The sequence below is a fragment of the Carcharodon carcharias genome, chromosome 5, assembly GCF_017639515.1.
Source record: "Carcharodon carcharias isolate sCarCar2 chromosome 5, sCarCar2.pri, whole genome shotgun sequence".
Classification (NCBI taxonomy): domain Eukaryota; kingdom Metazoa; phylum Chordata; class Chondrichthyes; order Lamniformes; family Lamnidae; genus Carcharodon; species Carcharodon carcharias.
In genome coordinates this window covers 43,712,594-43,739,836 of record NC_054471.1, presented here as the reverse complement: position 1 = coordinate 43,739,836, position 27,243 = coordinate 43,712,594, and the positions used below count along the sequence as shown (strand labels likewise).

At 46.0% G+C, this 27,243-nt stretch overlaps 1 protein-coding gene across 1 annotated transcript in view; it reads left to right on the top strand.

Annotated features, from left to right (window-relative positions):
- Positions 1–27,243, top strand: part of slc16a10 (solute carrier family 16 member 10) — a 133,600-nt gene that overhangs the window by 73,181 nt on the left and 33,176 nt on the right. Inside the window, exons 2-3 of the mRNA XM_041187137.1 lie at positions 6,063–6,207; positions 14,584–15,010. Coding sequence (XP_041043071.1) covers positions 6,063–6,207; positions 14,584–15,010 — 572 coding nt within the window. The remainder of the gene's footprint in view (positions 1–6,062; positions 6,208–14,583; positions 15,011–27,243) is intronic.

Below are 27,243 nucleotides of genomic sequence, written 5' to 3'. Positions count from 1 at the left end.
GACTTTAAGGATTTTGTGTGGAGCTGGCAGCATAGTGGTATTGTCACTGGATGAGTATTCCAGAGACCCAAGATGACGTTCTGGGGGATCACATTCTAATCCCACCACAGCAGATGCATAAATTTGAATTCAATAAAAATCCGGATTTAAAAGTCTGACGATGACTAGGCCACCTGGAGCACTTTGTCCTTTCAACAATCATGCCAAGAATAGGGGCCAGGATTTTTCCTATGACGGGGCAGGCAGGGCGGGAACAGGCAGGGGCAGGCGAGCAGCCGATTGGCTCCGTGCCGCCATGTTACATGGGTGGGCCAATTAAGGCCTACCCAGCATGATATGTGGCTGGTAGCAGCGCTACCAGTGCAGGCTGGTGGGGTGGGGGGAAGGAGGAGGAGGGAGAGTTGGGGCCAGTGCTCTTTTGCGCATGCAATCATCTTGAGGCATGGAGCTGTCTTGGAGATTGAATGGATATGAAAATAATTAAAGCATCGATTTTTAAAACATTTATTCAAACATGTCCTCTCATGTGACAGTGTCACATGAGTGGGGACACGTTTTTATACTTTTAAATAATTAATCTAATAAAAGGTTCAGGAAACCTTTCCCGCCCGTGGATGAGGTCTCCTGAAAAAAGCGAAGCCCGCTTAGGCTTTTCATCTGCCTGCCAACCTTAAGTTTGGACGGACGGCGCTCTTAAGTACTTTAATTAATTCCTTAATGGCCTTAATAGGCCATTGATATTTTGGTGGATGCACAGCCGACTGGTGCGCGCCCGTCCAACGAAATATTGTAGTGGCGCGCGATGATGTTGGGACGCACACCCGATGTCATCGCGCATCATTTTACATGGAGGACCCGCCCCTGCACGCCCACCGGAAAATTCTGCCCAGGGCCCAATTCCCATTGAAATAACCTGGAGTCGCTTGCTTGTTACTCATCTATTCTCACACTCCCTTGCCTCAACACCATTGTGCAGAAAAGCATTGGGCCTGAGTTTTTATCTATTAAACACAGTCCTATCCAACAATGCGCCCTCATATCAACATCTCAAACAAATTATCCAATCACTTTATCTCATTAAGTAAAATGCTGCAGCCACTGGCATTCCAAGTTGAAAACAGAAAAATACTGAAAAAGCACTCAGCCAAGTTAGCCAGCGTTTCAGGTGAATGGTTGGTAGGGTTATTATTTCAGGTTGAGGACCTTTCTGGATGGTATTACAGAGGTGGAGCAGAACTGTGGGAAAGGGGTGGGGGGGAGGTGGGAAAGTGGGGGGAAAATTGGGCCTGTGTCACATGAACATCATTTGTCAACTTTTAAAACTAAATTTGTGGGATGTGAGCCCAGTTGACAAGACCGGTATTTATTGCCCATTCCTAGTGGCTTGGTACAACCGAATGGCTTCCTAGGCCACCTCATAGGGCAGTTAGGAATCAGGTGCATTGGCGCGGGACTGGAGTCACATACAGATAAAGGACAGCAGGTTCCCTCCTCTAAAAGAAAAGTAGTTGAGCTTTCACAACAATCGACAACTTTGTCATCACTTTTGCTGATAATTCCAGTTTTGCTTTCAGATTTCCGTCAGCACCTTCCATGGTGAAATTCATTGGACAATTATATACGCTTTCGGCAAGTTTATTACAGGGCAGTGCTACTCAACATTAGTGCCTCCAATGTTTTAAATTCTAAAACCATGAATGAGGGTTTTATTGGAACTGTAGCTAGTGAAAATTGATGAGCACTGGAACTTGACTTTCACTGAAAAACGTAAGGTTAGATTGAATTCAGTTTAGAATGATCAGGCCCTTGGCGCTATGGCACTGCATATGGCAGATGAGAATGGTCTTTGTTTAGGTGGGGAACAAGAGAGGATTAAAGATGATTACTGTGTATTGGTTATGCTTCAGAACTAATAATCATGGGAATAAGTTCAAAACCCACTATGGCAGATTGACACTTTGAACTCTGTTTTTAAAAGATAAATAAATCACAACAGAGGAAAATGGTGACATTAGCTGGGTGCCGCTATGATGATCAGTGGCTATAGCGGTTTGGCAGCAGGTGCCAACACCGAAAGCAACAACTCTCAACGACACCCGATTACCACTTCATTTCATATGCAGCATTTTGGGCAGAACCTGCTTCTCACAGATTAGTCTCTTCAGCCATCAGCAAAAGTTTACCACATGAAGCCACCCCATCCCCAACAGATGCTGCAAGTCCATCATCCAATGTAGATGGAAGGTGCTGATGGAAATCGGGAAACAAAACTGGAATTATCAGCAAAAGTGATGACAAAGTTGTCGATTGTTGTGAAAGCTCAACTACTTTTCTTTTAGAGGAGAAAACCTGCTGTCCTTTATCTGTATGTGACTCCAGTTCCGCGCCAATGCACCTGATTCCTAACTGCCCTATGAGGTGGCCTAGGAAGCCATTCGGTTGTATCAAACCACTAGGAATGGGCAATAAATATCGATCTTGTCAACTGGGCTCACATCCCACAAATTTAAATATTTTAAAAGTTGACAAATGATGTTCCTGTGACACAGGCTCAATTTTCCCCCCACTTTCCCACCTCCCCCCACCCCTTTCCCACAGTTCTGCTCCTCCTAAAAAATTGGCCACCTGTAAAGTCATCCAGAAAGGTCCTCAACCTGAAATAATAACCCTACCAGCCATTCACCTGAAACGCTGGCTAACTTGGCTGAGTGCTTTTTCAGTATTTTTCTGTTTTCAACTCAGAATGCCAGTGGCTGCAGCATTTTACTTAGTGAGATAAAGTGATTGGATAATTTGTGTGAGATGTTGATATGAGGGCGTATGGTTGGATAGGACTGTGTTTAATAGATAAAAACTCAGGCCCAATGCTTTTCTGCACAATGATGTTGAGGCAAGGGAGTGTGAGAATAGATGAGTAACAAGCAAGCGACTCCAGGTTATTTCAATGGGAATTAGGCTCTGTTCTTGGCATGATCCCCAAATTGACGATTTGCCTCTGCCTCCCTCCCTTTGCCTGGTCAGCAGGAGGTAAAAGGGAGGGTAGGACCTGCAGGATGGGAGAAGATTCTTCACACGAGCATTCTGGTAATTCAGTAAAAAAGGAAAGAACTTGCATTTATATAGTACCTTTCATAACCACATGATGACCCAATGCACTTTGCAGCCAATTAAATACTTCTGAAATATAGTCACTGTCATAATGTAAAATTTGTGGTGGTCAATTTGCTCTCTGCAAGATGCCATGAACATTTGCGATAATGACTAGATGATGTGTGTTTTAATGATGTTGCTTAGGGTAGTAATATTTGCCAGGACACTGGATCACTTGCTCTTCTTTGAAATAGTACCATGGGACCTTTTATGCTCTCTTGAAAGGGTGGATGGGGACCTCCGTTTGACCCCTCATCTGAGAGATGGCACCTCTGATAGCACAGCACTCCCTCAGCACTACACCGGAGTGTCATCTTTTGCCCATTAATCAATTGGAAGCATAAGTTGCTTAGCCTGTCAGGATGGCAATGGAAAACAGAAGTGGGTGTTCTTATTTGCACTGTGAAAATATTTGCAGTTGATTACCAGAAAATTCTACAAATAGTGTTTTATAAATTATTAATCTGATGTCCCAATCGAGATGGAAAAGCAAACATTTAGTACTATTTACGCATGGAATTGGCCTTTCATAGATAACTAATATTTGTTGTTCTCCTGCATTCTAATGGTATTGCAAAGAGCAGATCAAGTGCAGTAGACTTTTCCCAATGACTTCTTGCAAGTGTCTCCAGTTGATGGACATGTTTTGTTTTCTTCACTCTCCTGTCTTCACTTTGCCTCGGGTTGAATAATCCTCCGTCTGTTTTTGGGTTTGCTTTTGAAAGTTGGGCTTCCTTAAATTGCCAACATTTCTGGGATAACGCCAAGAGGCGTAGGAACGATTGATATGAAAACAACCCAGGGCCACTTGCTTGTTTCCCGTCTTTCACCCCCACACCCTCAGCTTGCCAAAATCATATAGCCTGGTTTTACTTAGTAAAAGTAAATCAGCCCTGATCTTTGAAGCAGGGTGTGCACAGAAGCCTGAGTGATCTGTGAACTCCTGGAGAAAGAGGCCCAAAAGATCTTAACTTGTTTGCAATATGCTGACACTGACTCTCTGCTCCTCCTGGCTATGCAAGCCATCTCAATTTGGACATGGAGATTACAGCCACTGTACTTTGGGGTGGACAGCCTTGCCATCAGACAAGTTAAGATGGTGAGGGAGGGAATACATCAGAAAACGGCTCAAACTAAGCGGCTGCCACCACCCACCCACCCCCGACATGTTAACGCTATCATCTGACTGTTCCTAATTTTAAAAATAATGCCAAAGCGTCCTAGCCAAGCCCCCTCTCAATGAAGCACCAGCCAAAACAAATTCTCTAATTACTGTTTCTGTGAAGCGCGCTGGCACAGAATGGCCGACTTGTTTGGGATGTAACCGTTACTACACTTCATTAATGATCATTGCCTGAACGGCGCTGAGACGGTGCTATATGACTTCAAATCATCTTTGTCATAAATCATAAACTTACCTGGACTTGAATAATCTCCCTATATGTCAATATGATGAAAACCTGCCACAAACTTTTGAATTGGTTTAGTTGAAAGTCTTTCCGAAGTAACTTATGAAAATCTAGAAAGTTGTCATTTATGCACGGCCAATAAGGTCAAAGATTAGTGACAATCTTAGCACAACCTATAATTTGGATTTTGCCAACGGAATGAGGGTACATTTTGTTTTGGAAGTCCCATATTTGTGTTGTACATACTGTGTTCACATAATTGCATGTATTCTTTGCTTGTACATTCTGTTTGCACATTTTCTAGGGGGCTAGGAGGTGCCTTGAACTGTTTCTCACATGGGGCAGCCACACACATTCTGTTCAGAAGAAGCTATTGCCAGAGGCCAGTGAAATCTTGCTGCAAAGCAGAAGGCTGTGACTCTCATTTAGTCGGCACACCATGCTGAAATGTGCCCTACCTATTACATGCCTCATGTTGTAGCCCCAGTACTCATCTGGGCTGGGAGTTTGGGGATCAGTGGGAGAGGCTAGGACTGTAACAGTGTCAGTGTGAGGCCTGGCCTATCTTAACTTCTGGGTCTGGTTTAAATTTGCTAACCGTGGCTCCTGCCAAAAGCCAAGGAGGTTGGTGGTTAGGGTGGTGGGTGACGGTGGGATTTTGGGAGGCAGGAGTCAGCTGCTAGGGACCAGAGGGAATTTTAGTCAATTGGTGTAACTGGTGTAGGGGAGGGAGGTTGGGATTGGGAATTCTTTGTGTTGCTGGGGGCAGTTGTGATGATGTGAGAAGCCCTGGATAGAAAAGACCCAAGTTTCCCTTGATTGGTCCAGAGGAATTCCGTGGAGAGTAAAATTGGACAGGTGTAAAACTGGTATTCCACTTGATCCCGTAAGTTCCCACTCTCGGTGAATTGGGTGACCCCTCCCACCCCTGCCAGTCCCCCTACCCCTGTCTTCCACAGCATAAATTCAAAATCCTCATCTTTGTCCACAAATATCACCATTGCCTCACCTCAACCTATCTCTGTAACTTTCTCCTGTCTTGCAAAACTGCTCGTACCCCTTTTCCTTTAACTCGGCATCATTCCTTAATCCTTCAGTGGTTGAGTCTTGTTCAAGTTGGGACTTGTTCTCTGGAACTCCTTCAGTAAACCTCTTCACTTCTCAATGGTGCATCTGCTAATTTCTCTTAATATTTTTAACAATTGGTGCCCGCACTCTTCCGCATGAAGCTGCTTGATAATGTTTATGGTCGTAAAGGCAAGACGTAAGTTTTAGGTTAATGGTGGCGATCGCATTGAGCTTATCTTCATTTTTGGGGTACTGCTGTAATCATAAATGTCTTACCAAAATTTGGGAGAATTGAATAGCCTAGAACATGTTGGGTATCCCTTTGCTGATACCAGATATTGGGTGCTCGGAGATGGAAACAATAGAAGCCACAGATAGAAAAACGTTGCTTAATGCCTAGAATGTTATTAATGTGTGTTCCCTCTCTCTTTGCAGCATGGGTAGGTTCGCTGTCCATGGGAATGATTTTCTTCTGCTCTCCCATCGTGAGTGTTTTCACAGACTTATATGGATGCAGGAAAACTGCAACATTTGGGGCTGCTGTGGCCTTCATCGGGCTCATTGCAAGTTCATTTGTCAAGTGAGTTTTGAACTGCATGTTTCAAATGTTTTGTAGCTTTGATTTATGGTAACTTTTTGTTCCCTGCAGTGCTCCTACAGTTACTTTAATTAAACAAATGCTTTTAGGAGCATTTTTAAAATTGGCTGCTCGCCTGTGTATTACAAGTTGAAGTAAAAATCTTTTGGGAAACATTGGGCAGAATCTTGTTAAGGCTTTGGCGGGGTGGTGGGTGGGGGGAGGGTGGTCTCGCCTGCCGGCTGGAGAGCTGGCGAGAGATGCACGCTGCCTCTTTTCGGGAAGGCCCGCCAAACCACAAGCCGATCAGGCAGTGGTGAGGCCAGCAGCAGGCCTTCCCCTGGAATCAAGACCCCCGCGGACGAAAGTCTCACCTGCCGCGAGCTGCCAGCCAATCAGAGGCTGACAGGTCTTACACTCAGCAGCGCTGCAGGGGAGGTGGTGGCTGCTGCAGGAAAAACAGCTATTGGAGTCCCAGGATTGTGGAGTGACCCAGGTCACAGGTAAGGAATGTCAGGGCGGTGGTGGGGTTTAGTTTGTGGGGTAGGGAGTGGGGGCCCCACCACACACGCACGCACACACACACACACACACACACACACACACACACACACACACACACACAAACAGACGCACACAGACAGACGCACACAGACAGACGCACACAGACAGACGCACACAGACACACACACACACACACACACACACACACACAGATACAGACACACACACCCACACAGATACAGACACAAACATACTCACAGACGCACAAACACGTGCGCACACACACACACATATACACACACACACACACACAGACGCACACATGCACACACACACACACAGACACACACAGACACACACAGACACACACAGACACACACATACACACACATACACACAGACGCACACGCACACACACACACACACACATACACACAGACGCACACACACACACAGACGCACACGCACACACGCACACACACACGCACACACACGCACACACACAGACGCACACACAGACACACACACACACCCCACGTGATTTCACTGTCTTAGGTTTGGGTTAGAATGGGGTTGTAATAATGTCCCATGGAAGGATACCTTGAAGCATTCTCCCCCACAAATCCAAGACATTGGCTCTTTTACATTGTACAGGAATCATCTGTGTTTTTAAATTTAATTTGTAGCTTTCAAGGCTGACCCTAATAAAACAGAAAATGAACTGAAAAGGGAATGGAAATGGGACAGGCAAACATGGAAAGGAACTCCCAGATTTTAAGGAAACAAAAACAAACTGTGGTTTGGAAACCAAAACGCCTGACAAACTGAACCTGTTTAAAAGATATAAAAGGACACAGATCAGTCCAAGCTAGACTGTAGCAGTTGGCTAGTCCACTGGGACGGTATAGACAAGCTGACGAAGACTGAAGAAGGCATTATCCGGATCCAGGAGCCGAGAATAAGTTGCTGCAGCTGTTTCAGTTACTGGAAGTTAACATTGGTGGGTCGACCCCATCCAGACCAAGTGGAGCAGGTTCTGCAGACGTGCCTGCCACTCGTGGTAAAGACAGTTCCCGTGGAACTCAAGTTGGTGGTGCACTGTTGTCGGCTGGGGATCAGGCTAAATCCTGGAAGAAGAACAGCTGAGATTCTTCATGAGAAAGACAGTTTGAGGGACTTTGTGATTTGTGTGTGATCACCGAGGTCCGAGAGGACTGCTGAGCCAATTCGTAAGATCCATCTCCGCTGTATCTGCAATTTATAGTTTATATTTGACAGTTTGCCTCTTAATTCAAGTTTAACATCCAGAATTAACATGAGTTAGAGTATAAAAATATAATATTTAGTGTTTACTTTGACAGTTGTATAGTAAAAAAAATTCCTGTTTTAAACCATGGAAACTTGGAGCGTTATTCTTTTGGTAAATAACTGGGATTTTGAATTTTGTCTACTTTAATAAAAAATATACTGGTCTCTAGGGAGATCATAATATTAAAAACAAAATGCTAGAAATAATCACAAACAAAAACAGAAAATGCTGGAAAAACTAGCATCTGTGGAGAGAAAAACAGTTAACATTTCGAGTCTGTATGACTCTTCAGATCTCGCCACAGATGCTGTCAGACCTGCTGAGACTTTCCAACACTTTCTGTTTTGTTTCAGATTTCCAGCATCCACAGTATTTTGCTTTTATGCTAGAAATAGTTAGCAGGTCATGTAGTATCTGAGGAGAGAGAAACAGAGCCGGAATTTTCCATGCCTGTTGGTGACAGGTGTGAGCGGACAATGTGGCGGGAAGACCAACAATTGGTTACATGCTGTGGTGAAACCTGTTTGCAATCGTCCATTCCACCCGTCAGTGGTGGGCTGCTGTCCCACCACCAGATGTTGGAACTTCATTTTAATCAATCTATATGCCCTGCAGATTTATAAGCCCTGCAGATTGGAATCGCCTCCCATGTCAAATATACCGCCCACGTCGGGACAGAAGAACATGCCGGTGCAGAACATTTTTTAAAAATTATTCCTTTATGGGGTGTGAGCATCGCTGGCGAGAGCAGCATTTATTGCCCATCCCTAATTGCCCTTGAGAAGGTGGTGGTACTTGCCAGCTCAAGCCTGGATATTGTCCAGATCTTGCTGCATTTGGACATGGACTGCTTCAGTATCTGAGGAGACACGAGTGGTGCTGAATATTATGCAATCATCAGTGAACATCCCCACTTCTGACCTTATGATGGGAGGAAGGTTACTGATGAAGCAGCTGAAGATGGTTGGGCCTAGGACTCTACCCTGAGGAACTCCTGCAGTGATGTCCTAGAGCTGAGATGACTGACCTCCAACAACCACAACCATCTTCCTTTGTGCTAGGTATGACTCCAACCAGTGGGAGTTTTCCCCCTGATTTCCATTGACTCCAGTTTTGCTAGGGCTCCTTGATGCCACACTCGTTCAAATGCTGCCTTGATGTCAAGGGCAGTCACTCTCGCCTCATCTCTGGACTTCAGCTCTTTTGTTCATGTTTGAACGAAGCCTGTAATGAGGTCAAAAGCTGAGTAACCCTGGCAGAATCCAAACTGGGCATCAGTGAGCAGGTTATTGCTAAGCAATTGTTGCTTGATAGCGCTGCTGATGACCCCTTCAATCGCTTTACTGATGATCAAGAGTAGACTGATGGATCGGTACTTGCCCGGGTTGGATTTGTCCTGCTTTTAGTGTACAGGACATAACTGGGCAATTTTCCACATAACCAGTTAGATTTCAGTGTTATGGCTGTACTGGAACAACTTGGCTAGGGGCACAGCAAGTTCTTGAGCACAAGTCTTCAGTACTATTGCCGGAATATTGTCAGGGCCCATAGCCTTTCCAGTATCCAGTGCCTTCAGCAGCTTCTCTATCATGTGGATTGAACCGAACTGGCTGAACACTGGCATCTGTGATACTGGGGACCTCTGGAGAAGTCGTGACTTACTGTCAGGGCCTTGCTCACATTGCAGACATCCGAGGAGCAAAAGATGCTGGAGCCCTACATCAACTGGACCTTGGAGGAACATGTGCATTGCATTTTGGGAGGATGTATGTGGACATAGCTGTGCCGTGAAGCGGTTTGCGGAAAGTGGAAGGTCACTGTTGAGAGTCTGCTTCGGGACACCAGTGTCTTGGCAATGGTCTGCTACAGATGATTGTCGAGGGGCTGAGAGTGGGAGAGGAAGGTCTACATTTGACTGGGAGAGGAAGTTGTACTGAATGGGGGGGGTGGGGTGTGTGGTGAGGTTGGGAGGGGTGATTTATGCTTTAGGAGGGGGTGAGGTTGGGTGGGAAGGCAGTGAGTCTGGGGGTGAAGAGGGTGTAACGGGGGAGAATGTGGCAACAGGGGAGGAAGATGTAAGAGAAGGACTTTGGGTGGGGGAAGGAGTCCAGCAGAGGGGGGCTGGGGGGAATGAATCCGGCAGAGGTGGGGGGTGGAAGTCCAAGTGAATGAGCAAGGGAGAGTTCTGTGGAGTCGATGACTGCCTCCTGGGAGCGAAATGCGTGTGGGTGTTGGTAGTAGGGTATGGTGAGAATGAGAGGGGGCAGAGTGAGCCAGTAGGGTGGGAGGGAGAGGGTGCGACAGTAGCGGTAGTAGGGATGGTGAGGGTGGTTAGTGGGGACTCTGAGGCAGACGCGGACCCTGGAGTTGGCAAGAAGAAGGTCGGTGTGGTCAATGTGGATGGGAGTGGATTCTCAGGAAGGTAAGGAACATGCAAGTTCACCTGGACATCCCGGAAAGAAAAGGGTGCTAGCTGGCAGTTGACGGTGGGGAGATGGAAAATGATGCCGGGGGGGTCAACAGTGATGGGGGGGAATGAACATGTGACTGGGGAGGGAAAAGGATGGGGAGTTAAAGACATACTTTACAAGAACCAAGCTTCTAAAATCGAAAGTGAGCTGAGCCTTGTGTTGGGCGGACACAGGTACTGCATGGGAGTGTGATCAGTGGGTGGGCGGAGATGCAGCTCAGGTCAGATGGCAAAGAGAACCCCAGCAGGCAGCATTGAAAATGCTCAGGACATTGAGATGAGTGTGATATGGGGAGGGTCCGTGTGTGTGGGGGAGTGCTTGCACGAGGCTCCGAAAGGCCCTGCACATACACTTCTCCCTCCAGAATCACTTGTGGGCCAGCTGCTTGCAGCTGAACTGGGGTCGTGGGGATGCAGAGGGAGGACTCGCAAAGCCTGTAAATGAAGCTGAAAGACACCATTACAGATTATTCAGTGAAAGTCAATATATTTTCAGATTATAAAGTGACAAAATATACTGACAAGTGACAAGATATACTAGCATTAGAGGCAGTCCAGAGAAGGTTCACTAGATTGATCCCGGGTGTAGAGGGATTTTCTTATGGGGAGAGGTTGAGTAAGTTGGGCCTGTACTCATTGGAGTTTAGAAGAATGAGAGGCGACCTTATTGAAACATGTAAGATTCTTAGGGGGCTTGACAGGGTAGATGCTGAGAGGTTGTTTCCCTTTGTGGAAGAGTCTTGGACCAGAGGGCATAATCTCAGAGTAAGGGGGCGCCCATTTAAAACAGAGATGAGGAGGGATTTCTCCTCTGAGGGTAGTTAATTCATTACCACAGAGGGCTGTAGAGGCTGGGTCATTAAGTATATTCAAGGCAGTGATAGACAGATTTTTAATCAGTAAGGGAATTAAGGGTTATGGGGATTGTGAGTTGAGGATTATCAGATCAGCCACAATCTCACTGAATGATGGAGCAGACTCGATTGGCCCAATGGCCTACTTCTGCTCCTACATCTTATGGTCTTAAAATATGTTCGTCCATGCAACCACAAGTGATCAGAATTTCTTAACTTTTCTCGGTCTACCACTTCTTCTAGGTGTTGCCCTGCCATCAGCAGGGATGGAGACAGCCTGTGCAATGGGTTGGCTCTGTTATCTCCGATGACTTCGGCGTGGGTCCTCTGGAAAGCTGAGGCTTTGAGGGCCCTGGCTTGCTTCAGCTGTCCTCCTGTGGACCAGCTGCTCCCTCTGCGGTGACAGAGGACGAGGTTGAGCGGGTCACAGGCAAAGGGTCTCTGAGGGATCGCACAGACTCTGAGGTTCCTGAGTGGATGACCCGGGGGTGTCCAGCAGCTGCTCCTCCTTCCTTCTGGTGCCCAAGGGCCTGGCCTGACTCCTTGAGGAGAAAGAGCACCTGGAGGGATGCCGAGGTGCCCCGTTCTCTCTTCACATTGCCACTGGTGGAACTCACCCATGGCTACTGCGATGGAGTGCAGGTCTGTGAACATCTCCATATTCTGCTCCACCAGGGTCTCCATGGCGTCCATCATCCTTCCAATGGAGACCTCTATATGCGGGCACCACTTCATCAGAGAGCAGGTGGATGCACTCCTCTGACTTGCTTGCCACTCTGAGGGTTTCCCAACAGCACTGTGTGATATTCCCCCATCTTCTGCTGATTCTCCGGGATGAGTTGGAAGGCCGAATCCAGAGGCTCATCATCTGACTCGGACCTCACAGATGCCTCTTCCCCAACTGTCCTCCCAGTGCTGGGGAGCTCGGCTGAATCTGCCTCCTCCTGCTGCAGACATATGTCCGTGCGGTGATCACCAGATTGTAAACCTGAGCCTGCTCTAGAGGTGTGTGTCTCGGCGCTGGTGGAGGGTGTGGGTAAGCACTGTGACAGGTCTTCCAGGCTGCTTATTTCCAGCTCTTCAATGGAGGGGGTGTCCTCTTGGCTGGAGGTGAGGACATGGATGGAGCTGAGGGACTGGCTGGCTGAGGGTGTTGGTTGCTTGGCAGAGCTCCCAGTGAACCAAAGTAGAGAATTAATGCATGGCAGTAGAGTCAAAAACAGGGGAAAGCGCTCACTCACAATTGTGTTGATAAAAGGATGATGTGCAGGATCCTTGTGGGAGTTTGCTGCCGACCTCAGTTGCTGTAGGCACATGGTCCACATCCTCACCAGTCAGTGTGATGGCACGCTCCTCAAAGTGAGTGAGGAGCCTAATGTGGGCCACTCCACCCCCGGTCTGGGACCTCTCCCTGCTGATGTGAGCCGCCCTCTCCGACATGAAAACAGGTGGAGAGTGTGAGCGGGACACATGGCACCCTGTGAAATGTTTGTGTGGTGAGCATAGCCCTGGGCAGGATGAGGACGTGAGCTCCAGAGGATATGAGCCTGATGGTGATGTGAGGGTGGGTGTGAGAGTTAATGGTGTTGTCCCTTGAGGTGTGAGATCCCTGTGGATGTGTGATGGGTTTGTGAGTGTGAGAGTTGAGAGTGATGAGAAGAGTGAGTTACCCTGGCGGAATGGATGAGACCGTTCATCCTCTTCCTGCACTGGGTGGCTGAACTCTTTTGCAGGGTGTTGGCGCTGACCACCGATGCCACCGCCTCCCATGCAGCTCGCTTGCTGGTCTTCGCCCAGAGTGGGTTTAGATGACATCACAGCGAGCCTCCATGGCATCTGGAAGGTGCTTGAGGGACACGTCAAGAAACCGGGGTGGGGGAAGTGGTGCTGCAGTCATCTTGCCTTTCGGGGCCACATCTTCTATGCAGTAGCCCTGGGCTGGAAACGGAGGCGTGTACACGGCTGCAGTTTAAATATGGAGCTCAGCATGAGGAAGTGGCGAGGTGACGATGTGTTGGGCAAATCGGAGACCACCACCGGGATTGGGACGATATGGCATGAAAAGATGTCATTGCAGCTGGCGGATAAAACATCCTTTTTCCCACCCACTACCACACTTAGTGCAAATCTGGGACGATTCTGCCCAGAGTTAATGTCTTTGGTCGATGGAGTTCTGATGAGCAGCTGAAATGTTAACTCTGTTTCTCTCTCCACAGATGCTGCCAGACCTGCAGAGTTTTTCCAGCATTTTCTGTTTTTATTTCCGGTTTCCATAATCTATGGTATTTTGCTTCTGTGCCACTATCTTTTTTCTGTCTTTCTGAGGCTATGGAAACATTATTTCTCGTTATTGAGAGATAAAAAGAAAAAAGATTGATGCAGGAGCTCTTGTGAGGGTCTTTGGGAACATCCACTCCAGCTGCTCCCTCCTCACAACCTTAAAACAGTCCTAACCAAAATCCTAGACAGCATCGTTTGACAGTAACCATGATGGCGCATTATTGCTCCTCATCTTCTTTAGAGTCTTTAAAAGAGTTAACCACAACATCCTTCTTTAATACCTCCCCCCTCCATTGTCCAGCTCAGTGGTCCACCCTTCATGACCCAACCCAAGTATTGATATCAGTTGCAAAGTGTAGACGTTGTGAATCATTAGCTGCTTTGAATTCATAGTGGTGTTGAGTTGCATCCATCCCCATGAAGAAAAGAAGCAAGAAGAAGCCCCCTCCTTAGGCTGTTCCCATAGAACTGAATGATTGGTTGAGCTTCTCCTAGGCCTATATTAACGCTGCTGCACCAGGCACCTGCCTCTCAGCTGTGGGAAGCTTAGTACTTAGACCAAAATGAGAGGAGAGCCACGGAGCTCGGGTTGGAATCAGAGTGCAGGAACTCTCAAAAGTGCTTGAGATTTGTTTTGAAATGTGTGATCTTTAACAATGCTTTCATACCCAGCTGATCACATGGTATTGGAGTATTTTTCTTAAGCAAAAGCTTAACCTTTTATTCAGCTGCTAAGTTATCAGCAGCTAATGTACATCCCTGATGTATTGTCTCTGATTTTTTAAAGTTGTATGAATGCCATGGTATAAGCCACAGAATACAGTGCATTGTATGTTTGTGTAGTTTTGCTTGAAACTTCAAAGCTCACTTACAACTTACATTTTTTCCACTCTTTTCCCCCCCACCCCCGACCCCTCACACCCCCAACAACTGCCCACCACTCCACTTTGTGTCAAATGCAGGTCTCTCGAGCCCATGTATTTCACATATGGAATCGTATTTGGCTGTGGTTCTTCATTTGCCTATCAACCATCTCTAGTGATTCTCGGACATTACTTCAAACAGCGCTTGGGCCTGGTGAACGGGATCGTCACAGCTGGCAGCAGTGTCTTCACCATTGTCTTACCCTTGCTCTTGAAACAGTTGCTGCCAAAGATTGGACTCAGCCATACGTTGCGTATCCTCAGTGCCTTCATGTTTGTGCTATTTCTGGTTGGATTTACTTATAAACCCCTCATCCCAGAGGGCAGCCACAGTAACTCTTCAAGACAAAAACTCAATGTAAAAAAAATTTTCAATGTGAAGATATGGAAATTCCTAGGATATCGCATCTGGGCTTTTGGAATCCCAGCTGCACTCTTTGGATACTTTGTGCCTTATGTGCATCTTGTAAGTATTTCCTATTTCCTTACAACAAAAAATCAACTTGCATTTATGTGTCACCTTTAACGTTTCACAGGAGTGTTCACAAACAAATTCAATCAAAATTTGACCCGCAAGAAGATGTTAGGACAAAAGCTTGTTCGAAGATGCATGTTCCAAGATGCATCCTAAAGGAGAGGAGGGGTGAAAAGGTCCCACACCATGGGACTGAGGTAGCTAAAGGCGTGGCTGCCAATTGTAGTGTGAAGAAAATCAAAAGGTTATGGAGGGATTTGAATGCAGGGATGAAAATTTAAATTTGAAGTACTGCGGGGCCGGGTTTGGGTTCCACCAGGGCCACTCAGCTCTTGACCTCATTACAGCCTAGGTTCAAACATCGATGAAAGAGCTGGACTCCTGAGGTGAGGTGAGAGTGACTGCCCTTAACATCATGGCCTCATTTGACAGAGTGTGGTATCAAGGAGCCCTAGCAAAACTGGAGTCAAAGGGAATCGGGGGAAAACTCTCCGCTGGTCGGAGCCATACCTAGCACAAAGGAAGATGGTTATGGTTATTGGAGATCAGTCATCTCAGCTCCAGGACATCACTGCAGGAGTTCCTCAGGGTAGTGTCCTCAGCCCAGCCGTCTTCAGCTGCTTCATCAATGATCTTCCTCCCATCATAAGGTCAGAAGTGGAGCTGTTCACTGATGATTGCACAATGTTCAGCACCATTCGTGACTCCTCAGATACTGTAGCAGTCCATGTTCAAATACAACAAGACCTGGACAATATCCAGGCTTGGGCTGACAAGTGGCAAGTAACTTTTACGCCACACAAGTGTCAGGCAATGACCAGCTCCAACAAGAGACAATCTAATATCGCCCCTTGATGTTCAATGGCATACTGAATTCCCCCACTATCAAAATCCTGGGGGTTACCATTGACCAGAAACTGAACTGGACTAGCCATATAAATACTGTGGCTACATGAGCATGTCAAAGGCTAGGAATCGTGTGACAAGTAACTCACCTTCTGACTCCCCAAAGCCTGCCCACCATCTACAAGGCACAAGTCAGAAGTGTGATGGAATATTTCCTACTTGCCCGGATGAGTTCAGCTCCCACAGCACTCAAGAAGCTTGACACCATCCAGGACAAAGCAGCCTGCTTGACTGGCACCACATCCATAAACATTCACTCCCTCCTCCACCGACGCACAGTAGCAGCAGTGTGTACCATCTACAAGATGCACTGCAGGAATTCACCAAGCCCCCTTAGACAGCACCTTCCAAACCCACGACCACTACCATCTGGAAGGACGAGTGCAGTAGATAGATGGGAACGCCACCACCTGGAAATTCCTCTCCAAATCACTCACCATCCTGCCTTGGAAATATATTGCCACTCCTTCACTGTCGCTGGGTGAAAATCCTGGAACTCCCTCCATAACAGCCCTGTGGATGTACCTACACCACATGGACTGCAGTGGTACAAGAAGACAGCTCACCACCACCTTCTCAAGGGCAGCTAGGGATGGGCAATAAATGCTGGCCCAGCCAGCGAACCCCACATCCCTTGAATGAATTAAAAAAAAATGCTTGCATAGATAGCAAACAGAAAAGAAACACATTGCTTGGTGGGTTCCTCACCTGACCAGTAGAAAGAATAGAAAAGCAGAATGTTTATTTTGAAAAGATGAAAGACCAGAGTGCATATGGCTATCCAATCTAAGGTGGGAGCAGGCTGGGAAGGAATCCCTCCAGGTTGCAGTCTTCATGCCGCCTGTCGAGATTCCAAAAGGCAGGAACTCTTCTGTGTCCAAACAAGATATTTTGATTAGAGGGGCCTGAGTTTAGTTAAGATATTTAAGTAGAACAAAAGAAGGCCCGCTTTAATAACGTGGTCAAGAAAAATTTATCTTTTTTCCAACAACATCTGCACCCGACCGTTTGGGTATTTTGCTGAATTATATCACAGAAAAGTGTTGCAAATGCTAGCACCTGGTTCCTTTGCATATTATCTAGTGGACAGAGGCAATAATTGGAGATGTTAACAATATTGTTGGGGACAAGGGCATCTAAGGGAGAGATGAAAGTTGAGCAAATGAACAGCTGAAGAAGTATCGTGACCATCAGAAGACCACAGGCAAAGCAGTTGGGGGTTTAAAATTGAGGTTGTAAGAGACTGGGGGGTGGTGGATTCCCAGGGCTAGGGGCAGACTGAAATGGGTTGGTCAAACCCGTTCAGCTGTAACTGGTACCAGAATGATATTTCAAGCCCTAATACTTCCAGTGATGCCCATAAACTGCATTCATGGCATATTGGCTTGTCATGTGGCGTCAGTTGTGTTGTTAATGGTGTTACTGGTGCAAATAGGAACTTGAGCTAATGGAACAGTGAAAAGATCGGTGCTTGCTGAATAGTTCTGTTGATGAGCGCTTGGGCAGCATGGTGACTAATGCCAGATTAAGACCAGGACCTGAAGGGGTAAATGTTGGAAATTTTAAATAAAAACAAACTACTGGAAGCCACAGCAGATCTGTCAGCATCTGAACAGAATGAGGCACCAACAAAGGTTAACCTATCTTACAGGACAACAGGAGGCCATTCAGCCCATCATGTCTGTGCCAACTGAAAAGGAGTAATCCGGTTGAATCCCAGCTTCCAACTCTTGGTCAGTAGCCCTGTAGTTACAGCATTTCAAGTGTATGTCAAAGTTTTTTTTTTATCTTTGAGGGCTTCTGCCTTTCAAACAGAGTTCCAGATCCCCACCACACACTGGGTGCAAAAATTACTCCTCAGCTTTCTTCTAATCCTTCCACAAATTACATTAAAACCATGTGCCTGGTTATTGGCACAATGTTCATGGAAATAGGTTCCTTCTCTCCACTGTGTTTAGACTCCTCATCATTATATGCACCTCCATTAAATCTCCCTCAGGAATATAGGAAAATGAGAAGACCATTCAGCCCATCAAGCCAGCTCTGCCATTCAATACGATCATGGCTGATCAAATACGTCAATGCCTTTTACCCACACTATCCCATAACATTTTACGTTATTGTATCAGAAATCTATTGACCTCTACCTTGAACATACTCAATAACTGAGCTTCCACGGCCCTCTGAGGTAGCGAATTCCAAAGATTCACAACGCTCTGAGTAAAAGAAATTTCTCCACATCTCGGTCCTAGGTGGCTTCCTTCTCATTTTGAAATTGTGTCCCCTGGTCCTAGACTCCCCAGCCAGGGGGAACATCTTACCTGCATCTACCCTGTCTATTCCTTTAAGTATTTTGTAGGTTTCAGTAAGATCATCTCTCATTCTTCGAAACTCTGTAGAACACAGGCCCAGTTTCCTCAATCTCTCTTCATAAGACAGTCCCTCCATCCCCGGAATAAGTCTGGTGAACCTTCATTGCACTTCCTCTATGGTAATAATATCCTTTCTGAGGTAAGGGGACCAAAACTGCACACAGTACTCCAGGTGCGGTCTGAGCAAACTTCTATACACTTGAAGCAAGACTTCACTACTCCTGTACTCAAACCCTCTTTTGATAAAGACTAACATTCCATTAGCCTTCCGAATTGCCTGCTGCACCTGCATGTTAGCTTTCAGTAACTTATGGACAAGGACACCCAGGTCCCTTTGTACATCTATACTTTCTAATTTCTTACCATTTAGAAAATACTCTGCACATCTGTTTATTTTACCAAAGTGGATAAGCTCACATTTTTCCTCATTATATTCCATCTGCCATGTTCTTGCCCACTCACTAAGTCTGTCCAAATCCTCTTGTAGCCGCTTTACATCTTCCTCACAACACACATTCCCACCTAACTTTGTATCATCCGCGAACTTGGAAATATTATATCCAAATCATTGATATATATTGTGAACAGCTGGGCCCAAGTACTGATCCTTGTGGTACCCCACTAGTCACAGCCTGCCAAGATGAGAATGACCCATTTATTCCTACTCTTTGTTTTCTGCCTGTTAACCAATCCTTAATCCATGCCAGTATACTGCCTCCTATCCCATGTGCTTTTATTTCGCTAATCAACCTCCTGTAGGGGACTTTATCAAAAGTCTTCTGAAAATCCAAGTATACTACGTCCATCGACTCTCCTTTATCAATCCTCAACAAACTCCAAGTTCGTCAAACATGATTTCCCATTCACAAATCCATGCTGACTATACCCAATCAGATCATGATTATCCAAGTACCCATTTATCACATCCTTTCTAATAGATTCTAGCATTTTCCATACTACTGATGTAAGGCTAAAAGGCGTTTAGTTCCCTGTTCTCTCTCTCGCTCCCTTCTTAGATAATGGGGTGACATTTGTTACCTTCCAATCTTCAGGAACCATTCCAGAATTTTTAGAATTTTGGAAAATGATCACCAGTGCATCCACTATCTCCTATAGCAACTGCTTTCAACACTCGGATGCAGAATATCAGGTCCTGGGGACCCACCAACTTTCAGTCCCATTAACTTCTCCAATACAACCTTCTTACTTATACCAATTTGCTTCCTCAGCCCTCTCTGTTCCGAAGTAAACAGCCCCAGTCTATCCAATCTTTCCTTGTAGCTGAAATTCTCTACTCCTTACAATATCCTTGTCAATCTCATCTGTACCCTCTCTAGAATGATCACTCCCTTCCTGTCATGCGGTGACTAGAACTGTACACAATACTGTAGCTGCTGTGGACAGATGAAACCTCCCGTTTCTTATACTCTGTTCCTCAGACCAATCAAAGGAAGCATCCTGCACACCTTCTTAATCAGCTAATCTACCTGTCTTGCTGCCTTCAATGACACTCCAAAATTCCTTTGTTCCTCTACACTCTTTAGAATGCTACTATTCATTGAGTATTTCTTTGCCTTGTTTGCCCTCCCCAAATGCATTACCTCACACTTTTTCCTAGTTTGAATTCCATTTGCCACTTCTGTGCTGACCTGACCAGTCCATTGATATCTTCCTGCAGCCTATAGTTTGTGTATATCTTGGACAGCAAAAGACCCATTACTCAACCCTGCGGAACATCATTGGAAACAGTCTCCCAAATGCAAGAACACCCATCAATCATAACATAGGGACCTAAGAAATAAGAGCAAGAGTAGACCATATAGCTTTTATGATCATGGCTGATCTTGGGCATCAACTCCACTTTCCCAGACACTCCCTTGATTCCTCGAGAGACCAGAAATCTCAGCCTTCAATGTATTCAATGATGGTGTATTCAGAACTCTGTGGGGTAGAGGATCCCAAGGTTCACAATGCTTTGAATGAAGATGTTTCTCCTCATCTCAGTCCTAACTGATCAACCTTTATCCTGGAATTGTGCCCTAATGTTTTAGATTCCCCAGCCAGGAGAAACGATGTCTCAGTGCCCGCCCTGTCAAGCCCCTTCAGAATCTTGAATGTTTCAGTGAGACTGCCTCTCATTCTTCTAAACTCCATAGAATATAGACCCAATTTACCCAGCCTCTCATTTTGGGACAACCCTCTCATCCCAAGGATCAATCTACTGAAGCATATCCTTCCTAAATATTGAGACCAAAATTGGACACCGTATTCCAGGTGTGGACTTACCAAAGCCCCACACAACTGTAGCAAGATTTATTTATTCATGTACTCCAATCCCCGTGCAGTGAAGGCCAGCACGCCATTTACTTTCCTAATTGCTTGCTGTACCGGCATGCTTACTTTTTGTGTTCCTCGTACCAGTATACCCAAGTCTCCCTGAACATCAACATTTACAAGTTTCATGCCTTTTAAAAATAATTCTGCTTTCCTATTCTTACAGCTAAAGTGCATAACCTCGCACTTCCCCACATTATACTCTATCCGTCACCTTCTTGCCCACTCAATTAACCTGTCTATATCTCTTTGCAGTCTCTTATTGTCCTCCTCACAGCTTGTATTCTTGCCTAGCTTTGTATTGTCAGCAAACCCTTTGCTTCTGCCACTGAGCCAATTTTGGATCCAACTTGCCATTTTCACTTGGATGCTCTGAACTTTTAATTTGCTGACAAATCTGTCATGTGGGACCTTGCCAAACCCTTGCTAAAATCCATGTAGACTACAGCAAGCACGTTACCCTCATTGACACGCCTTGTTATTTCCTCAACTTTAATCAACCTTCCCTTAACAAATCCATGCTGACTGTCCTTAACTAATCTATACATCTCTAAATGGGAATTTATAATGCATCTCCGAATTTTTTTCCCAGTAATTTTCCCAGGACCGAAGTTAGGCTGACTGGCCTTAAATTACTCTAGTTATCCCTTCCTTTTTAAACAATGGTAAATAAAGCATCAGCAGTCCTCCAGCACCACACCGGTGAGAGGATTGGAAAATGGAGGTCAGAGCCTCAGTTATTTCATCCCTTGCTTTCCTTAGCTGCCTGGGATACATTTCATCTGGGTCTGTTGATTTATTCACTTTCAAGGGTGCTGAATCCCTTGACATTTCCTCTCTCACTATGTTTATCCCATCCATTATTTCATGTTCCTCCTCCCTATCTATGATGTCTACTTCGTCACCCTGCCTTATTTGAAAACAGATGCACTAAAAACTATGCAGATATCTTCCGCCTCCATACACAACTTTAACTTTTGGGTCTCTAAGTAGACCAACATTTCCCTTGGTTGTCCTCTTGCTCTTTATGCAGTTACAAAACATCTTTGGGTTTTCCTTGATTTACTTTCCAATACTTTATACGCCTCTAGGTTTTTGCAATATTGAACTCTTGGCATCTGCCATAAGCTATTTTATCCTTTTTCTACCTTGTTTGGTCTTTGACACCCAGAGGAAGGAGTGAGGGTCTAGATTTGAGTCCCATCCCGTTTCTTTATGAGAGAATATTTGTTCTGAATCCTCTTTCACTTCTCTTTAAACGCCTCCCACTGCAAACAAGCAGTCGTTTCTGGTCCAATTGCCAAATCTCATCTCAGCCTAGTAAAACTGGCCCTTCCCTTATTTAAAACTTTTATTCTTGGTCCATCATTATCCTTTTCCATAATTACTCTAGATCTAACTGAATTATGATCACTACCACTAAAATGCTCTCCCATTGAGACCCCTTCCACCTGCCCAGATTCATTTCCTAAAACTAAGTCCAAAACTGCCCCTTGTCTTATTGGCCTTAGCAAGTATCAGCTTAAAAAAAAAATTTCTCTGAACATGTTTTTCAAATTGTGCCCCTCTGTACCTGTTACACTGAATATTTCCCAGTTAACCTTACAGAAGTTGAAATCCCCTTTCGGGTTTTTGCACTTACAAGCAATACATACTTGCTCCTCTTTCTCATTCTGCCTGATCGGGAGTCTATGCTACACTCCCAGCACTATGATTTCCCCTTTTTCTTGTTCCTCAGTTCAACCCACATGGCTAATTCGATGCTCTCCCAAGCATATCATCCTTCCTCACGAATGTAATTGTTTCCTTAAGCAATATAACCCCCCCCCCATTTTTTTCTTATCCCCCTCTCTGTTCTCCTCACCTGTGCAAAGCAGTGTTTCTTTGAAATTTTAATCCTATTTTAGAATTTTTATCTGACCTACACATAGAATAAATTGCACTGCCCAGCAAAGTCCACCTGGTATTGCACGTGACTAAGTTTCCTCATGCATTTGCAATGTCTCAGTTTCAGCTTTTGCAGGTGTACATCTGTTTCAGCAGTTGCTTCCCCCCTCCATTTCCTTGTTGGACGGCTGTTATTGTGTGTTAATGGTAGGTTTTGGCATTGCCTTGGCCGTTAAGGTTGCTGCTGTCGTATGCATTTTCACATGAAATGTTTCCTACGAGTCCTTTTTTCCGCAGGGTACAGGGTGGTCTGATTGCGTGCTATTTAAAGATGATTACTTCTGTATATGCATTTTGAAAGGGCATGTTTGGGGGGCTCTGCACTTCAGCTTTGAAACTGAATTTGATAGAGATCGGAAAAAGATCCGACTCCACACTGTGGTTGATTCTCAGAGGATGGGAAATGAAATCTGAAAATGCTCAGCAGGTCAGATAGCATCTGTGGAGAGAGAAACTATGTTAATGTTTCCAGTTAATGACCTTATGACAGAAGTAATACTTGTATGTGTTGCCAAGACTAAAGTTTTTAAAATGCTGCCTTTGGCAATAAAGTGTGAATAAGAGCTGTTTTTGGGCTTGCATTTGTCATCCTTGATATGTTGGTGATATATCAAGTTCTTGGCAGGTTGGAAATTGAGGAACTTGTGCATCCTTTATCGATAGAATGTAAGAGGGATATAAACAACGCAGGAATCTATTTTTTCTTTTACATGGGTTAAATTGATCCTTAAATGTAGAAGCCAACATAAAACTGTATGTGGAAACATGAAAATTCAACAGCGTTTTAGAAAAAAAGAAATTTCTGATCAATTTTCTCCCTTCCTCCCCGTTCCTTATCGTAGTGACGAGGAGGATCACACCCTGGCTAATTCAGGTGCTTTGAGAGGTTCTTTTCACTGTCGCTGGGTCAAAATCCTGGAACTCCCTCCCTAACAGCACTGTGGGTGTACTGACACCACATGGACTGCAGCGGTTCAAGAAGGCAGCTCACCACCACTTTCTCAAGGTTAATGCTGGCCTAGCCAACGACACCAGCATCCCATGAATGAATTTTTTTTAAAAAAAGTACACTTTTTTTGTTCGGCACAAGCATCAGAATGGTAGTCCTCGTCCATAGTTCCCTGTGGGTACAACCTATCACTTGTACTCAATGAATGCCTAAAGGAACATACAGTACTTGGCGTGGGCCTACTGTTCCCTCCACATCAGGGGCAGTCATTGAACCATCAGGCCGCTACTTCTACAGCCACTGTGCCTTTGACTTTTGGAATACCTTCCCTCCACCTTGTCACCCTTGCCTTGCCTTTGAAAGCCTCTCCCCTCCATTCATGCTTTTACCTACCCACAAACACTTCCTTCCTTTTCATCCTGCCCTATTGTCCAGTTGTTGTCTGGCACCTGAAAAGTGCCCAAGGCGCTTCTCTGTCTGTGAGGCGCACTGCAGAAGTGTTGGATAATGTTGCTAAATGAACGCACCATCCACACGAATTGGAGATCTAAACAATACAGGGAGGCGGGGTGGAACCTGCCCCCCACCCCACGTATCATGGGAGTGAGTGGGAAGGTGGTGGGTGCACAGCCCCCTATTTTATATAGCACCCCCCCCCCCCTGCTGAAAACACGCCCAGCGGGCATGTAAAATGCAACCCAGCAGCGCCCCTCCAACTGCATGGAAGAACACTAGACCCAAAACCAAACATCCCCCCGTTACTCTTTAAAATCTCAGACAGAGCAGTTAGAGTCACCGAGGCGCACTCCATATCTGTAGCTAACATTTGCTTTATCTGTCTCAGTGCTTCCCCAATTAAGTTAAACCACTTTGAACACGCGAGTTTCACATTAGTCTAAACTTCCTTTGGGGTGCTGTTTCTTCTCCAGCCCTTCCTGCTAATTTGCTGATGCCTATTGTTCTCTCCGGTGCTGCTGCTGCTGAATCAGCACAGTGGTTGCTGTTGCAACAAAGAAATACATTTTGGGAAATTCTGAAAGCTCTGCATTTTGGTTTGGCTTATGAATAATGAAACCTGCTTCGGCGCTTGTACTAAATAGCATCCGAACTTTAAAGTATCCAAGGGCGGAATCACCCCAGGTTTGCACTAAGTGCAGTTACCAACAGGCAGGTAGAACGATGTCATACCCCGCAGCTTCTCACGCCGTATCCTCCCAAACCCACCGCATTAGTTATGCATTCCTGGGAAACGTGCTGCTTCCTCGTTGGGCGGGCTCTCATTCACCCGCCCCGCTGTCACCTCGCTGCTTCATCACGCCGGGCGCCACACTTAAAGTACAGCCGACCGCACACCTCTCAGTGCTTCCAGCCCAGGGCTGCTGCAAGTAAGACATGGCCCCGAAAGGCAGACTGCAGACTCAGGTTTACTGACACATCCCTCGAGCGCCTTTTGGACGGGGTGGAGGCTCACTGTGATGTCCTCTACCCCTGCTCTGGCTACAGGAAGGGCAGCAACAATACCACTCTGGCTTGGTGGGCAGTGGCAGTGGTGATCAGTGCCAGTGTTGCACAGAAGACGTTGGCCATCCAATGCACATAGAGGATGAATGATCTCATCCTTGCCGCCCATCACACATTCACTAGCATCTCACTCACTTCCAGCTCAAGGGACATCACTCACGCTTTCACACACACTTTCACATCTCCATCTGGCCTCCTTTGCTCTTGGGACTACCTCCTCAGCCCTCACTACCTTGAGGCCACTTGCACAGATCAACATGTGCCCCCATACACTGGAATACCCTCCTTCCCCAGTACAGTCCTCGCCTTGCAGCCTCTCTGCTTGCCTGAGGCCACTTCCCCCCCTTCCCCTAACCAGCCTTAGCCCTGCAGCTGCACAAAGTCACCCCTGCATTATGGTTGGTCTGGTAGGTAGGGACCTGCCAATGAGCCCCCCCCTAAAAGTGATGTGGCACTGCCTGCAAAGCCTGGCGCTGATGACTGTGAGTGCTGACTGAAGCAAGGTGGGCAAACAAACCTTGAAGTCCCGAGCGAAATGCAGTTCAACAGGCGCACATCACCTATGAACAGTTGGGACGCAGGTCGATGTGTTGAGTGGACGATCCAGCGTGGGCGGATGAGTCCGTCGGGCTAGCCTTATAATGATACACAGATGTATTACAATGAGGCTCCCAATATCCAATGGTGGGAAATGCGGCATGTCATCAACAAGCTGAGTGGATGATCACAAACTGGTTTCACGATGTCGTGAAACCGATTTTTGGCATTCTCACTTTATTGTCCTCTCACACCGCCGAGCACACCCGATGCCAGCGGGCATGGACAATTCCGCCCCAAGTGTGGTTGGCCAATTACCATTCATGCATTCTGCTCTCTCGCAATTGTGCAGATGGTTTTTTTTTTTGTTTCCCAGTGGCAATCGTTCGTAGCTGTTTGATCCCATATCCAACAGTGCTCATACAGTCTAAGTCCATTAATTTGAAGGGTCTGTTCATTTGAATTGAAATTTCAGGGAAAGAAAACACTTCCTGTTGAAACTTGATTCCTTAATTTGAGCATCTCAACTTGAACTGTTAGTTTGAATAACCACTGAACAATGATGTGGATTGTTTGATGGGATCTTGCTTCTAGCCCTTTTGCCGCCACTCCACAGATGGCTGTGGTGCTGCTTGGTTAAGGTTTCTGACCAACTGATGGAAGGTGAACTCCAGCTAAGCATATCATTTTCGTCCCCCTGTACAATCCATCATTTTTAGCTTCAGCCTCCATATAGTGCTCCGTTTACTGCAAGGAGCCTGAGCTTGAGGATTATCATCTGTGTGCCACTAGGTCACGACAAATGATTTTGCTTCAGTAAACCTTCCTCCGGAGGTCCCCAGCATCACACATGCCAGTCATCTGCCAATTCTATTCACTCAGTTTGATATCAAGAAACGGCTGAAGGCACTGGATGCTGGAAAGCCTATGGGCCCTGACAATATACCGGCAATAGTACTGAAGACTTGTGCTCCAGAACTTGCCGCGCCCCTAACAAAGCTGTTCCAGTACAGCTACAACACTAGCATCTACCTGGCTATGTGGAAAATTGCCCAGGTATGTCCTGTACACAAAAAGCAGGACAAATCCAACCTGGCCAATTATTGTCCCATCAGTCTAATCTCCATCATCAGTAAAGTAATGGAAGGGGTCATCAACAGTGCTATCAAGCGGCACTTGCTTAAGCAATAACCTGCTCACTGATGCCCAGTTTGGGTTCCGCCAGGGTCACTCAACTTCTGACCTCATTACAGCCTTGGTTCAAACATGGACAAAAGAGCTGAACTCCAGAGGTGAAGTGAGAATGATCACCCTTGACATCAAGGCAGCATTTGACTGAATGTAGCATCAAGGAGCCCTAACAAATCTGGAGTCAATGGGAATCACTTTGCTAGTTGGACTCATAACTAGCACAAAGGAAAATGGTTGTGATTTTTGGAGGTCAATCATCTCGGCTCTAGGACATCACTGCAGGAGTTCCTCAGGTTAGTGTCCTAGGCCCAACCATCTTCAGCTGCTTCATCAATGACCTTCCTTCCATCATAAGGTCAGAAGTGAGGATGTTCGCTGATGATTGCACAATGTTCAGCACCATTCACGACTCCTCAGATACTGAAGCAGTTCATCTCCAAATGCAGCAAGACCTGGACAATATCCAG